Source organism: Simochromis diagramma, unplaced genomic scaffold, assembly GCF_900408965.1.
Source record: "Simochromis diagramma unplaced genomic scaffold, fSimDia1.1 OVJJ01000656.1, whole genome shotgun sequence".
NCBI classification, from domain to species: Eukaryota; Metazoa; Chordata; class Actinopteri; order Cichliformes; family Cichlidae; genus Simochromis; species Simochromis diagramma.
Genome location: NW_024387038.1, coordinates 757247 through 773439, shown reverse-complemented (window position 1 = coordinate 773439; position 16193 = coordinate 757247). Strand labels below are relative to the sequence as shown.

At 41.7% G+C, this 16193-nt stretch overlaps 1 protein-coding gene across 7 annotated transcripts in view; it reads left to right on the top strand.

Annotated features, from left to right (window-relative positions):
- Positions 1 to 9276, top strand: part of LOC120740940 (NACHT and WD repeat domain-containing protein 2) — a 63979-nt gene extending 54703 nt beyond the window's left edge. For all 7 annotated transcript variants that reach the window (XM_040043495.1, XM_040043494.1, XM_040043492.1 and 4 more), the window contains one exon: positions 3295 to 9276. In XM_040043495.1, coding sequence (XP_039899429.1) covers positions 3295 to 7191 — 3897 coding nt within the window. In that variant the 3' untranslated portion in view covers positions 7192 to 9276. The remainder of the gene's footprint in view (positions 1 to 3294) is intronic.
- The last annotated feature ends 6917 nt before the right edge of the window (positions 9277 to 16193 follow it).

The following is a 16193-nucleotide window of genomic DNA, read 5'->3' as shown; positions in this document are numbered from 1 at the left end:
CACACTTTAAGGAAGTAGCTGAAAAGAATGAAATGACAAAGACTGGATTTTTTATTTGGAGCTTAAATACCTCAGTTCTCAGAGTAGCTTTAGGCCTCGGTCGTGTTTTATGATGATAACAGATGTGCGAGGAAATAAAACAGATTTTCATATCATCACCCAAATCACACAGAAATGCAGAATTAAGATAAATATATCGGATGATAAATTAAACTAGCCGTTAAGGAGACTTTAATAGCGTAATACACAGCAATAGGTAATGGGTTCCTAACAGTGGAATGGCTGCTTTGGCACAGTTAGAGATTACTGGCTATGCAGAAATGAGTCTTTAGAGGCTGCTGAGTTTGCGGCTCGTGATAATCGTTGGCAATTAGTGTACTTAAGGATCGGGTTAATTAAAGTTATGCACATTTATAATCAAGTCATTTTCAAAACAAATGTGCGTTTTATAGTTCTGTGGTGTTTCTGTTGCGGTTATGTTGCATTTTATGTATGTGCTATATTAGTCGGTTGTAATTAAGATGGATGTAGCTACGCTCAGTGGTTACAGAAGTCCTGTTTTGAAGCCTCGAGATCAACATTTTCCCTGCTGTCTGATTGGTATTTTAAAAGCCAGGCGTGGATATGACAGTGTAACAGCGTGCTCATTGGCTAATCACTTATCAATCACCTTGTTAGCCAATGAGCATATCCTGGATAATCAAAGATTGGATTAGCCGCTTTCCCATAGACTTCTTTACAGTCTTTCTTCTTCAGCTCTCGCCCCCTGGTGACCATTAAGAAGAATGCAGGCTGAAGGCACCTCGTCATCAGTGTCACGTTTCCCCTTTTAACCCTACGCCGTAACCTTCCACGTAACCTGACATGCACTTCCCGGGACATGTAACTACACGCAGGGTCAGTGCACGCCAGGACGACTGAGCAGTGTCGAAGGTTATGGCGAAGGGTTAAAAGAGGTTTCTGGTTACATTAAGTTATGACATAGATTCATTTTCTCTCCTGGATACTCCCTCTTTTTCTTTTTTTGATAGCTTCAGAAATGCTCCCTTCAGGAATTTGCTGACACGTTTTCATTTGGGACAGGGTTGTTATTCTCTTACTGAAACGTAACATGTGAAACAAACACCAACGAAGACTATAACAATGACGTCGCCCTTTATATAGGTTTGCAGTTGGAAAAATCTACACAGCCAAAACAATAAGAAACGGACTCTTTTTTTTTATAAGTTCACAGAACGGATTATTTTGCTATCACGAAAAACGCCTGTTAGCCTTGAGAAACACATTGTCATTGTCTCACCTGGTGCCCAGGTGCTCTGTGTGTGTGTGTGTGTGTGTGTGTGCTGCTGCTCTCTTTTGTTCATCCTGCATCTGTGTGAACATAGCTCCTCACAGCTGCTAGCACACTGCTGTGTTGCCTGGCTCACTGACGTTTGTAAATGTGCAGTTCCTAGTGTTAGAAATCCTTTATTTTGTGTGCCATACTGTTTGCTCTGCTGAACAACTTCTGTGTTACTGTTAACTGTCGTCTTTCATTGATGTAAGTCAGTCATGTGATTACAGCTGTGAGTGAGAAGCGTGCACAGTTAATACCATTTGCAGCAGAATGTCACCTCTCCTTGATCCTGGTTCTGCTGGAAGTTTCTTCCTGTTAAAAGGGAGTTTTTTCTTCTCCCTGTCAACAAGTGCTTGCTCGTAGGGAGTTATGTGATTATTTATAATTTCTCTGTATTATTGTAGGCTCTTTACATTACCATATAAACACCCAGCACTAGCCTGGTGTTCCAGGTTTGCAGAAGCAAAGCTTTTAAACTTTTTCTACAGTGTTATGAGTTTGCTGTTTTATTGCATTTCAAGTCCTTCAAACTCATATTTTTTTTTACTTCTATGTTGGTAATAAAAGCCTGGACACCTTGAATGCAGCGTTGCTAAAATAAACCGATTGTGCACAAAGACAGCCTGTTGTGATTAGGGGTGGGGGGGGAAAATCGATACTATGTAGTATCGTGATATTTTGTTTGCTAATAATGTATCGATACAGGGACAGCAGAAATCGATATTTTGTTACAAAAAAGGTTTTTGTGCTCTGACTTCAGAGCATGTTGATCCTTTTTCTGAGCAAGAATCCTGACATTCCTTCACTGTCCAAATGTGTTTAACTTTTTTTTGGCAGCAATAAACATGACAGTTTACTTATTTTAATTTAAGACATGTTTTATTTTAATTAAGTTCAAAACTTTTTTATTTAATGTAAAATTATATTTTGTTTTAATTTACTTTCAAATTCTTCAGTTGCTGAAGGGGCTGCATAGTTTTCATAAATTGCATAGTTCACAATAGCTATAATTGTACCAGATGGTTGCACTCAGTTAAGTTGGACTAGACTGTAGTACAACAATAAAAATGACTGAAATGAGAGAAAGACTGAGTGCGAGACTTTGATATTAGATAAAATGAATATTGATAAAGTTTACCTTTATGTACAGAATCTGAATATTGCAAAATATTTTTAAAAATTGCAATAATATCGTATCGTGCGTTGAGTATTGTGATAATATCGTATCGTGGGATGTATGGTGATTCCCACCTCTAGTTGTGAGGATGTCTATCATTATAATGTGCTGAAGTACAGTTAGCGTCATGCAGTAACTTTAAAAGATATTTATCTTTGAGCACAGGAAACTGAGACTTTGTATTTGACAGTATACTATTCAAACAGAAGGTCTTAGAAACAAAAGCCGTGCTCTAATGTAAACCTGCCTGAGAATAAAGGCTGTTATCTTCTGCCTGCTGAGTTAAATAAAGGTGCCAGACACTGTTTGAGGAAAAATGTTAAATGATTTTTCTACACATATGTTTGGTCTTTGATATTTACAGTTTTATAAATTCAGCGTCTGCTCACATTCCTTACCCGCAGAATGAGGAATGGAGATGCAAACACATGTAAAACATAACATTTTAAATACGCAGTAGACCGAATCTGTCTGTGTGTGTCTGTCTTTTTCTCTCCCTCTCTCTCAAACTCACTGAAAGTCAAATGTGGAGTGTCTTCGTGTTGCCCTAAATATGTCAGTTAACATTTTTAATGTCAAATGAAATCTCAGCTGGGCCATTTAATGAATTCATGACTGAAATTATAAGATCACTATAGCTTCAAAACTAGAGTAGTTCTCATTCACAGAATATTTTAACTGAGTGTTACACATTGCACATGTCCAGTAACTAGAAAATGATTAAAAATGGTTTCCATGTTGGATTTATCCACAGTAATAATCTGTCAATGCTGTTTTTCAGGCCTACACGTGGCTGCAGAAAGAGATGGGCCCTGAAAGCGACCCAGTGGTCATTGTTCGTTATATCGGCTCCAGCCAGCTCTCCACAGACCTACGAACCCTCCTCCAGAGCATCTGTGAACAGATTGCATTAAACTACCGCTGCCTGATTCACTTTTTGCCTAACAAGATTCAGGAGATGAAGGAACTCCTGATCAACCTCTTAGGGGAACCGTCATTCCACAGGCCCTTGGTCATTGTCCTAGATGCCCTGGAGCAGCTCTCTGAAGCCGATGAAGCTCGCAAGCTGTGGTGGCTCCCCGTACACCTCCCTCGGACGGTCCGCATTGTGGTGTCAACGTTGCCCAATAAACACGGCATCCTGCAGAAGCTTCGCCACCTCATCCATGATGAGGGGTTTTACGTTGAATTAATCCAGAGAGACCGCAAAGTCTGCAGTCAGACATTAAAGCAGCAACTGCTGGGGGTGAAGAGAAAGGTCACCTCAGGCCAACAGATCTATGTCAATGAGGCACTTGCCAAGTGTACTTTGCCAATGTTTGTTAACCTCATCTACAGGGAAGTAGTTCACTGGAGGTCACATAAAGATGTGGACGATAAGTCGCTCTGCTCGACGGTGCACGAAAGCATAGAGCAGTTGTTCTACTCTGTGGAAAACAAGTTAGGCCAACGATTTGTCTTCAGAGCACTAGGGTATATCACCATGGCCAAGGCTGGGCTAACTGAAGTTGAGCTGGAAGATATCCTGTCCCTTGATAACATAGTTCTTGGTGATGTCATTGTGGCAACTTACCTCAAAAACCCATTGAGAATCGCCTATGACTTGATTGCGAAGCTCAGAGAGGAGCTTGAGGGGTATCTGGTGGAACGTCAGGTACGGAACGTCACTTTGATGGTCTGGGCCAACAGGCACCTGCACCTTATTGCCCAGAAGCTGTACCTTAGCAATGAGGAGGACGTGCATCAGATGCATAGCCTCTTAGCTGAGTATTTTCTAGGGGCATGGTCAGGGGGCAGAAAGAAGATCTTTACCTATGATAACAACCATTTCACTTCCTTGAACATTTCTCATCACAAAAACCCTCACCATCAGCAGTCCCATGAAAAGACATCTTCTGATAAGTACTCTTATGACAGACAGACTCCTGAACAACCTTGGGTGTTCCAGTGCAACCTTTTGGAGCCTGACATTTTCTTTGTCAACCACAGAAAAATGACAGAGCTGGTGTACCACCTTACCAGGAGTGGGCGTACAGATGACCTCATGTTTGGTGTCATAATGAACTTCAGCTGGCTCTACACAATGATCAAGATTGGCCAGTTTGAAAAGGCTCTAACAGACATTGACCTAGCTTACAGTTACACCCAAGAGAAAGAGCTGAAGTTTTTAGCCACAACTCTCCGTAGCATCAAAGTAAAAGTGCTGAAGAATCCGGCGTCGCTGTCTGCAGAGCTGCAGCAAAGACTTCTGCCAGTTGTCACCTCCCTGCCTAAACTCAGACACCTCCTTCTGGAGTGTGACAAAGATGGCCCAAAGTACTGCTCTATTGTGCCTCTCCACTCCTCTATGGATGTTACTTACAGTCCAGAGAGGCTTCCTCTTTGCTCCAGCTACATGCAGATTGTGGAGATCCTGCCCACTCTAGCCCCAAACATAGTCCTCGTAGCACTGGAAGATGGATCTGTCAGCACCTGGGATGTAGAGAGCAGGCAACTTCTACGGCAGATCGACACAGCCAGATCTGTTGTGCTGGGAATCAGGTTAACCTCTGATGAGAAGTATCTGGTTGTGGCCACAACTAAAAACACACTGCTCATCTATGATAATCACAAGTCCTGCCTTTTATCTGAGGTTGAAATCAAGGGCTCCAAGCATGCTGGCATCACTGGTGGCGTTGCTTTCATTAACGGTTTTACTTTATCTACCCATCATGCTTTGGCATGGCTTGAGGCTAGTAAAGATGTGAACGTCATTGACCTCCTCTATGGTTGGCCTTTGTACCAGTTCCACTGCTGGTATGAGGTGACTTGTGTCCAGTGCTCGCCAGATGGAATGTATGCCTTCTGTGGCCAGTACCTCAACACGGTCTCCATCTTTCATCTTGGAAATGGTGACAAGTTGGCCACTGTGACGTCTGAGTTTTCTGGAGGGTTTGTCAAGTCCATTCTTGTACTCGACACTCTCAGCCAAATGGTGATGATTGACAATGAAGGCAGTTTGTCCGTGTGGAACACCAAAGAGGTCACTAACCCGAAGCTGATGGAGGATTATGATTGTAGAGGGGATGAGACCGAAGTAGTGGGCATTGAGTTAGCGGAAGACCAACGTTCCATTCTCATTTGCAAGGCTCGAAGTATAGAGGTGCTGGACACAAAAGTATGGAAGATGGTAGAAAAGTTTAAAGCCAAACGTAGTGAACGCTTTGTTGCCGCTGTACTCTCCAAGAATGGCCAAAGCATTGTGGCCTCCATGGAAAATACCTCCTCTATCTTTGTCTGGAGGAGAGACAGTGGACAGTGCATGGCTAGCCTGATTGAGATCTCAGGGGCTATCGTGAAACTCATCAAATCAATCCACCACAACTTGCTCCTTTCGGTTGCCAGCAGTGGAGTTCTGTCTGTTTGGGACATTGATATCATCACCGCCATGTCCAACATTGACAAAACAGGGAAGAAGATCCAGACCTTGCAGCTGTCTGGCAGAGAGGACTATGTGTTTACCATGGACGGCTCAGAAGCTGTCCACAAGTGGAACTTTAGCACTGGCTTCATTGAGACAGTCTTTAAGCACGAGGGCATAGTAGAGAACTGTGTCCTAACCTCCTCAGGGGATCTCATGGTGACTTCGGATGACAAGTCCAGTCAGTATGTCTGGCAAACCAACACAGGAGAAAACATCTTCCGCATCAATGGACAGAGAATATCACAATTGTTAATTACGCACAATGACCAGTTTGTGGTGTCCCTTTGTGAGCAGAATGCCTCCAGAGTGTGGAGGCTTGCTACGGGGCACAAAGTCTGCAACATCTTAGTTACCCTCCAGAATGCACTGATCACCACAGCGAACACTTTCCTTGTGGGAACGTCAAAAAACAAGCTTCTCGCTGTCAGCCTGTGGTCAGGCAGCGTATCAAAGAAGTTTGTCTGCGATGATGGCATTACCATTGTCAACTTCAAACTCATTCCCGACTGCCCTGACTGTGTAGTCTTCATCACGTCCACCGAGACAGTCTTCATCTGGAGCGTTGCAGATGAGTCCGTTTGCAGGAGAGTCCAGTTGCCAGCCAATTTCCTCAAAAATCTAGAGGACTTCCAAATCTCACCCAACGGAAAATTAGGGATTGTCTCCAAAGGTGACGAGAATATTAACGTCTTGGACCTTCACAGTGGGAAGCTCAGGCTTGTTCATGCCGCCGGTATAATTTGGCGTCAGAAGTTATCAAGAGATGGGCGTTACCTTGTATACATATGTTTCCGGAACTGTGACGAAGACGACGACGCGGGCGTTGTGTCCAACCTGATCGTGATGCGTCTTGCCGATGGCAAGAGCATTGGCACATGCTCGCTTTACAAGACCCCCACCTTCCTGTCTCTCTCCCAGCGAGCGCTAAACATCATCATCGGCTTTGAGGACGGCAGCATTGGCACGTACACAGTAGTGGATCGTGTGGATGCTGCCCTCAAGATAAAGATAGCCACCTCCAACAGCCGCCAGATTGTCAACAATGCCTCTCAGAAGGTCCGTCCCAAATGCAGCAATCATTCCTTTAAGACTGTTGCCGACTGCATTTGGAGAGAGTCAACAGAGGTCTTTTCCAGGGACAGCCCCATCAACGTGTCCGACTCTGGAGAAGGTGAGTCGACAACACCTACGAAAAAGACTGAACTGCTGCAGTGACAGGTGGAGAACAGAGGAGTGGGAGGAGCTAAGGTGGGAGGGCGGAGACAGGCGACAAAGCTTAGAATCTCTGGGGTCGCAGTTGATTCTTGTTTACAGCCACGTGATTCAGCTGCAGATGTCAGCCCTATGGGTAGTTAATGGGCCGACCGGTTTTTATCGCTGCACTCAAGTTATGTATGAATTACTTCCAACTTCCGACACACTTTGTTTTACGCATTAAGACTGTTAGAAAATACTGTTTTTTCAAAAGAAAACACATGTAAATCGTGTGAAGTATTAGTTTGCCATTATGTGTCCTTTTGCATTTGAAGAACAAAGTTATGATTCAGAAGTCTCGTTCAAACATTTACAAAGCCATTCCAGTGATCTCAGCCACTATCATCCTACCATATCTTTATTTATATTGTGCACATTAAGCCATACTGTTGTTCGTAAAAGAGTATATTCATCTTTGTATTAATATCAGGCTGTACTGTACAAAATGGAAGAACTATGAACATATGTACATGTCTCTTTTTGGCTGCTGCAATTTGTCCTTAAAAAAACTAAACAAAAAAGTTATGTTGTGCTTAATGCAATCAAAGTGAGTGCCTGGAATTTAAAATGTTCTTTATGTGCAGATTACAAGATTTATGAAAATGCAGGGAATTTGTACACACAGTCTACGCACCGTTGCATAATACTTGCATTGACGCCAGATGTGAACGATCAGTGTACTGGTCAACAACGCGGGAGATGGAAGGCATTGCTCTCTGTAACGATAGTTGTAGAAATTTCTTGGAACAGTTTACGTAAATTGGATGTGAATTTGCCTGCAGTTCCATCAGTTTGTCTGCTGTTCGTTTTTTAAGGGAAACACCACTATTGAGCATAAAAGTAGCATAGCACCATGCACATTCACGCCTTAACCAGTGTATTTGCTTTAGGCTTAGTGGCGTTTGTTCAAGTGTTTCAGTGTTAAAGAAAAGAGTGATTAGCCAAATGTTTCTCTGAAACAGCTCGGCCGTGTGAATATATTTAGAAGTGTAGGCTGTAGGTGGAAGCACTTTATAAGTGGTTTTTGTGAGAAATTATTAGATTTATTCATATGAGACGTATAAATTGTTGAAAGTGATCTAGGTTTGTCTTAAGATTTATCTACAGAAAGACACAAGCTATTCAGGCACTTGCAGGCTACAGCGGGCTCACTTGAAATGCTAGTCTCTTCATATGTGCCTGGTATCATTACAAATGTCGATGCTGTCGTTTTAGCAGCTGACGTCATAGTGGAACAGCTTTGGTAATCAGTGGTATTAAATATGGGTCGGTACTTGACATTGTTTGTCACCCTGTGTAAAAACTTTGGACAAGACACTGAAGATTCTGAATGTGGAGGGAAAATGTATCTTGTGGTGGATATTTCAGCACAGATGTAAAGCAGAAGTTACATTTTAAATGTACATTTTTAAGTTGGACTTCCTGCTTTTATTTCAAATTGCGTGCCACGTTGACACCGTTACATTTTTCTTACACATTCACCAACTTTAGTTTTCATGCTGTGTTTTTTTTCACAACTTTTCAGAAGGTGATTTCTAAATTGTTTCTGAGCTCTATTAAAGTCATTCTAGGAGAAAATCTCACCACTCAGCAGCCATCTTGCTAACACCTCCGGGCCCTTAAAACAAGTGCTAACAAGACCAACCCCTTATCTAAGTCAGTGGGGAGAGACCCATTACTTTAATCCTGTCGAGGCCACTTCAGCCAAAATGGGATTTGTATCCTGTCTGCAGTAACTTTTATGTGGTCCAAGGTGCCTCGGACCTTCCAACCCGTCCATATGTTGAAAGCAGGGAGGGGAGCAGCAACACCTTAACAGAGCAGACTGAGCACCAGTGGCATTAGACAGAGTTGGCCAATAGTGGGTTGCAAAGAATCTTGCAGATGCAATAGCACACCCTAACTGAAGGCTACTTTCAGCCACTCCTTTATTCAAACGGGGTCCCAGCGTGTAGTTCCACATATTTGATTTGGCAGATTTTTATACCGGCAACCGCTGAAGCATTTTTGTCTCCCAGGATCAAACTAGGGGTCTTTCGCTTGTTAGAAAAAAGTGTAAAGTACCACACTATGGAGCCACTTATTGAATTTTGCACATAGGATGGACAGAAGAGAATCAGCTGATCCATCAAATTATGCCCATTTTCAGTGATCACCTGCAACAGCAGTTACAAAGTTTAGTGACTTTGCTTTTACTAAGTTTGCACAACTTTATGGCTCAGTCTTGAGTGCCAATATGAGCAACAGCTCTGGATCATCCTAAGAGAGCACACGCAAGTATTGGACAGCAGCTCTTAATTTTCAGCAGTCTGCCTTTACAAACATTTATGAAAGATTGAGTCTTGAAGAGCTCACTGAATTTGAGCGTGGTGCTGTAGTAGGATTCCACTGTTTCAAAAAATCTGTAAAACTTCCTAGATATTCCACCATCAGTTGTAAGTGTGGGTGGGAATGAGGAGTTTGGGAACCCCAGCAGCACAGGCACGAAGTGGCAGACTACCTAACAATAAAAAGCACGGTTGTTGATTGAGCTCCAAACCTCCTCTGGCATTAACGTCGGCACAAAAACTGTGTGCTGGGAGCTTCGTCGCATGGGTTTGCATGGCTGAGCAGCTCCCGCAGCTGTAGCGTGTTGCTGGCTCAGTACTTTCGTCCACGTAGCGTATTTCCAGCTTCTGCTGCAGCTCTTTGGAGAGGTGGGAAGCACGGCCATCTTTAAACATTCGTGTCTCTCTCTGATCTTTTTGACCCTTGCCCGATAAATCGGACCCTGATAACATTATGACATGTTAAAACTGTTGAGATCAGCTGACAGTCTGAAGGAATATTGGAACATCTTTGAGCTCGTACCTTGCAGGTGCCATGGGTGGCTTTTCTTATTTCTCTTTTCAAAGCATGGCTGTAATTGAATTTGTCTCAAGCAGTGTTGAGCTGTGGTGAGTCCAAACTTTACCGAGGCATGACAGAAACAAAAAACACACACTTTCACTTTGACATATACTTTTTAAAGGGCTATTCCATCTTATTCTATGTTTACCAGTTTTGAAGAGTTAAGATAAAGGCCCTTGGATAATTTCAAACTAAGTAGCAGCACCAAGCTTTAAAACACTTTATTTCCCTCCGACTCAAGACTTTAAAAAAAGATATTCTTTCAAGTAATTTGCCAAAGTCCCGATTATAGTTTGTGATTTACTTTTGTCGACAGTTGTTTCTGAGGCTTGTACTGTAATTATATTGTTACCAAATCGTTTCAGTGTTCGACTGTGATTATGTTTATGATAGAGAAAAACTTGCTATCTTTGCTAAAGAAGTTTAAAAAAAAAAAAGAGTCCTCTTATAAAATATATCGGAATGCCAGTTTAAGAGTATATTTGAATGTGTCCATATGGAAGCCAGTAAAAATTATTGTATGTTAAGTAACTTGAATGACTTTTAATAACTTACATGTTTGCAACTCATAGTTGACATACTGGTAATGAATGTTTCTATGTATTCTTATCGTCAGGACTGACTTACCTGTTTAGAGATTTATATTTTCATAAATGTTGTACTTACTTACATTTTGTTACAGAGTTGTTTAACTGGAAATTCAAGGAGAAAAAGAAACTTATGTCTGAAGCAATATGAACCTAGTGTGTATGCATTGTTTGTATGAAAATTTTAATGTAATAAAATGGTTCACTTTTTGCCTCCACGCTGCCACCGCCTCTGGCCTTTTCTTTCGTTTTTGCTTTCTGCAACTAGAGGTTGCTGGACCACATTGTCATCGAGTGTCTTCTTTTAGAAATGAAAGCGTTCTTCTTGTGTGTCGAGAGATTCTCTGCTCAGCTCATTTCTGAAGTGCCGGTAGCTGTAAATGAAGTTGCAGAGCATGCTGTGAAACAGGAAATTCATGAAGGTTTGTTTTTTTCCCCCCGGAGAGCCAGAAAACATTGACAGAGCTGACAGCCTTAAACACACACACACACTGAACCGAGCTGTAAAATCATTTGATTGGTCAGTAATTGCTCTTCTGCACAAGATGCCCAATGCCAGACAAGCGTGGCGAATATCTCTCCAACGCCGGCTGACGTTGTCATTGTAATTAGGCGATGCGTGTGCGGTGCACCTGTACGCTGCCCTGCACTTGCACACGCTCGCCGAGACACACAAACCTGCACCGTAAACACATCCAGGATCAACCCGTGATTAGCCAATAAAATCCTGTTGCTTTGGGCTACCATTTTAATTTCCCAGTGGTCTAACTCTAAGCAGATCCGTGTGTGTGACCATGTGTGTGTGTGTGTCCTGTCTCCACAGCAACATCAGGTCCACAGCAGTCACAGGCCTGGCCACGCCTCCTATTGTAATGACGGTGAGCTCATGTCTGTTGGCTGTTGGGGCTGCTTCCAGTCATTAGGACAACAAGGGCTTGACTATCGCTAGCACATTCCACCTGCAGAGCCACACAGGCCTGTAATTACACCACTTTGTTTGTTCAATGGGAGGTCTCTGCAGGTCACATGGTGCACCGATGTGTGCGCGTGCATGCATGTGTGTCCTACAATAGGTACAGTTTGTCATTACCTTTTATTTACCCAGCCCTATAAATAGCCACTTCACTGTCAGCAGCATTGAGCCCTCCTTTTTGTCATCCTTGTATTTTTTCAAGTGTGACCTGTATTTCCTGTGATGGGAAAGCCTGTGACTCACCCATATCTTCCTCTCTCCCCCTCCCTACAAGTACGCTGTGGCACACCAGATAAACCAGCCACAACTAAACACTTTAACCCCACGGGCACCTGAAATTTAAGCAAACTCTGCTTAAAAAGAAAAGAGAGAAAAAAAAACCCTGAATCCTATGGTTGTAAGACGCTTTGTATTTGCCTAACTAAAAGCTTTTCGCCAAATACGGGGTGTTTGCACAGGGAGATCACATCAAGCTTGTGCCAGTTGCGGGCAAATATTGTATCTGCGAGGAGAGTTACGATGAATCCCATCAATGGAGCACGACCGCTCATCTCTCATTATCTCGTATTCTCTCCTCTCATCAGCCCGTTGCAGAAGCGCCAAACCTCAGTTACAACTACCAACAAGCCCTGACCTAGTTCCTCTGAAGCACGCCGGGAGCAGAGACGTGTGAGGAAGGCGCTCCTGTCCGAGTCTGCACCTCTGTTTCCATTCCAGGTGAACAGCTGGAAATGGGAGATGTTCGAGGAGCTGTTTGCTCGTGACAGGTTAAAGAGATTACAGTGTCTGCCGTGCGCTGCAGCATTTAGGGGAGAGTTGATGTGATCACAGAAGAGAAAGTCAGACATTATATGGGGTGGACAGCGATCTTCATTTACTAATTGTTCTTATTTTTCTTCTGTTTTCTTGCTTTATATCGATCGGAGGCAAACGCTGGTCTAGCCGTGACTCGGTTCATGTCAAAGTCCATGTACGTTTCTGCAGACTGACACGTCACGCCCGACAATGAGGATATTCAACAGTGTTTGACATGGGATCAAAGCTTTCTGAAACTGCAGAAGTGACTAAGCTTTAATAAGTGTTGTTGTTTTGGCAGGAGAAAAGGTCAAGACCACAAAGTCGGGGTTTCTGAAACCATGAATGTTTGCCTTTAGAAAGCCCAAAGCTGAATCCTTGACCTTGGAAACAGCAGGGGAGAAAAACATCGGACCACATTTAGTAGCTTTTTACGCAGATACTAAAGGTGGTGGAACAGTTTCAAAAGCGTGGCATGAGCTATTTTCTTAGCTGCTATAGAGTTGAAACAAAACGCAATGAAATATAAGTATTTTTTTGGGTTAAAACAAAATCTTGCTGTAAGAATATAGGCATTTAAATGTTACGTAAAGTATTTGAAAGTTGAGAGAAATACATGTCTTAGGTGTATCTTGGTAGTAGTGGGTTAGAACCTTTTTCCTCCAGGACTACCTTCATTCTTTGTGGCATAGATTCAACAAGATGCTGGAAACGTTCAGGGATTTTGGTCCACGTTAACATGATAGCATCATCTTTAATGCCAGTCTTCCCGTCTGCAAACAGTGAGCCCAGCACAAACATGCTCTGTTGGATCTGGTGACTGTGGAGGTTACTTAAGTGCAGAGAACTCATTGTCCTGTTTAAGAAACCAGTTTGACTTTTTTGACTTAGCGTGCTATCCTGCTGGCAGCAGCCATCACAACATGGCTACACCCTTACACAACGAGCAGCCTGAACCATTAATACAAGTCAGAATGGATTCATGCTTTCATGTTGCCAAATCTTTACTCTACCCGGATGTTGCAGCAGAAATTGAGACTCAACAGACCAGGCGACATTTTTCTAAACTTCTGTTGTCCAATTTTGCTGAATCTGTGCAAACTGTAGCTTCAAGTTGTCTCTCCCTAGCTAACAGGAGCAGCGTGTGGTCTTCTGCTTTTTGTAACCAATCAGCTTCAGAGTTCAACATGTTGTGCATTCACAGATGCTCTTCTGCATAGGAGTGGTTATTCGACTGTCTCATTCCTATCAGCTCAAAGCAGTCTGGCCGTTCTGCTCTGACCTCTGACATCAACAAGGTATTTTCTCCCAGAGAACCGCCCCTCATTCTCTATAAACAGAGATGGTTGGGTGGGAAAATGCCAGAAGATCACCAGTTTTTGGAACACTTGCACTAATAAAGCAACTTAAATCACCCATTGTGATGCTCGGTTTGAACTTCAGCACGTCATCTTGACCATGTGTAGATGCCTAAAAGCACCGACTTATTGCTACGTGTTTGGCTGATTAGACATTTGCATTAACAAGCAGTTGAACAAGGGTATCAATCAAAGTGTCCATTGAGTATATCCTTCTCGAAGAGAATCTCCCAGAACCCCGTGACAAAAAAACAACACGGAAGAAGCACAGCAATGATATTAATCGGCCTGCATCAATTTTTAAAGAAATAAAAAGGTGTAAACATGACAAGAAGTTCTTTACGGTTCAGCTTCATATTTAGCAGATACATCTGATCCATACAACATAATGAATGAACTCATGTCCCCAAATTCTTTAAACTATCGACTTGTATTTTTTCAGCGACTTAAAGTGTCCGTCCATCCTTCGTCTGCATGAAACCTTCATTCTGCTCAAGAATGAAAGTTAAACATAGAAAACAAGAAGGAAGCAGTGGAGTGAAAACAGACTGAAAGTATTTATGCGGCACCACAGGCTGTATCTTTGAACATGTCTAGGAGGGGACTACTTTGCATCCAATGCGTAACATTTTTGTCATGTTTTGTCTCTTTACCGGAATGTTAGATGTCATCCTGTCAAAAGCTGCCAGAGTGGAAAAATGCCTCCACTGTAGTTTAAGTTTTTCTTTTCCAAAAGCACACACACACACACAAACACACACACTAGACTGATGCCACTTAAGCCTTGTTCCACAATTAAAGGAGAACACCCAAAAGACACTTTCTTCCTGTTATTACATTACTGTCTTTTGTAACACAGCTCCAATGAAGTTTTAAAAAAAAAAAGTTTTTCCTTTGATCCCTTCAAGGATGAACTTACTTTGTGCATCTGTGAACACTCAAACCTTTTTTTTAGTTGCGTGTCATTATCAGGAAAGTAATTTGTCCCGTAAAAAGTTGCTCGTCCATCCTGCTAATAAATCAGTATTTAATAAGAGTGTCGCTTAAGGATCCAGACCAACACACATATACATTCTTCTTGTTATTTTCCTGAGATTTCCTCTAAAAAAAAGTTAAGATTTCATTCATTTGCACAATAATAAGTAATGTGAGAGTTACTTTTAAGCCAAACTCATCCAGGAAGTGCACTTCTTCCTTTTTCTTTCTTTTCTGGATGGATGCCAGGCTGCTTTAAGGGGAGAGGGAGTCTCAACTCTAATGCTTCCAAGTCAGATGATCAACTGTGGTCAGGTGGTGGCTTGTCAAGCTGGACGTGGGTTAGGTGGTCAAGACAGGAAGTCACATTAAACGTAAATGACGTTCATTCCACTCAGTTTTAATTCCTTCACCCACAGATTAGACCCACTTCATTAAAGCTTCATACAAACTTAAGCCACTGTGCCAGATATCAATATGTCTGTTAGAGGTGACTTTTATCTGGTACTAATCTGAATTACAGTGATGCTGTGCTTTTTAACAGAAGTGCATAGCCTCCATCACTACAATATGTTCATGATTGTGATCTCTTAAAGCAAATAATTCTTGTAATGATAAGAAAGAGAGGATTAAGAAGAAGGAAAATAGAAGAAAATGTATTTCCAATTTTGAAAATATGTTATTTGGCAACAGATTCGCAATCCACAAAACATTATACATGTATTTAGTGAATATATCATTACTAAAATTTATTTATGTGTTCTAATTTTAAAAGTTTTGATCTTGATACACTGTTTCAGGGGTCAAATACTGCTTTTATGGGCATGTTCAAAAACTGACGTCAGAGTGTGTAAAAAATGCAAAGGCAGGCATGCAAATAGATATTTAAATCAAAAACAAGGGAGGGAAATTAATGCTAAAAAAAAGACACTGAAAGAAATCACTATGCCAATTTATAGATATATTAAAAAAAATATAACAATACTTTTTTTTAATCGAAATGTTAGGAAATCTCGTGTCATTTTCTTGTAATCCATCAATTATGACAAATACTCTAAAATTACCAATAAGAAAATAGGTTTTACAAGATTTAACACCTCAATAAAATAAAATACAATGTACACCTCTCTAAGGTAAAAACTACAAAATATAAGAAGCCGAATTAACTATAAAAATAAAGCTGATAAAAAGGTTAAAAAAAAAAGACACTATAAGAAGCTGAACGTAAATTAATGAGGTGGGATACAATCACTCAACATTATATATGCAGATAGTTGCAGCTCTTTTATGTCTTTTTATTATAATAAGTTAAATAAAATTAAAATCAAGTTAGCAAAGAAGAAGGGTGCTTTGTAGCTTTTACTGTGAAGGGTGTAACAGGAAGTA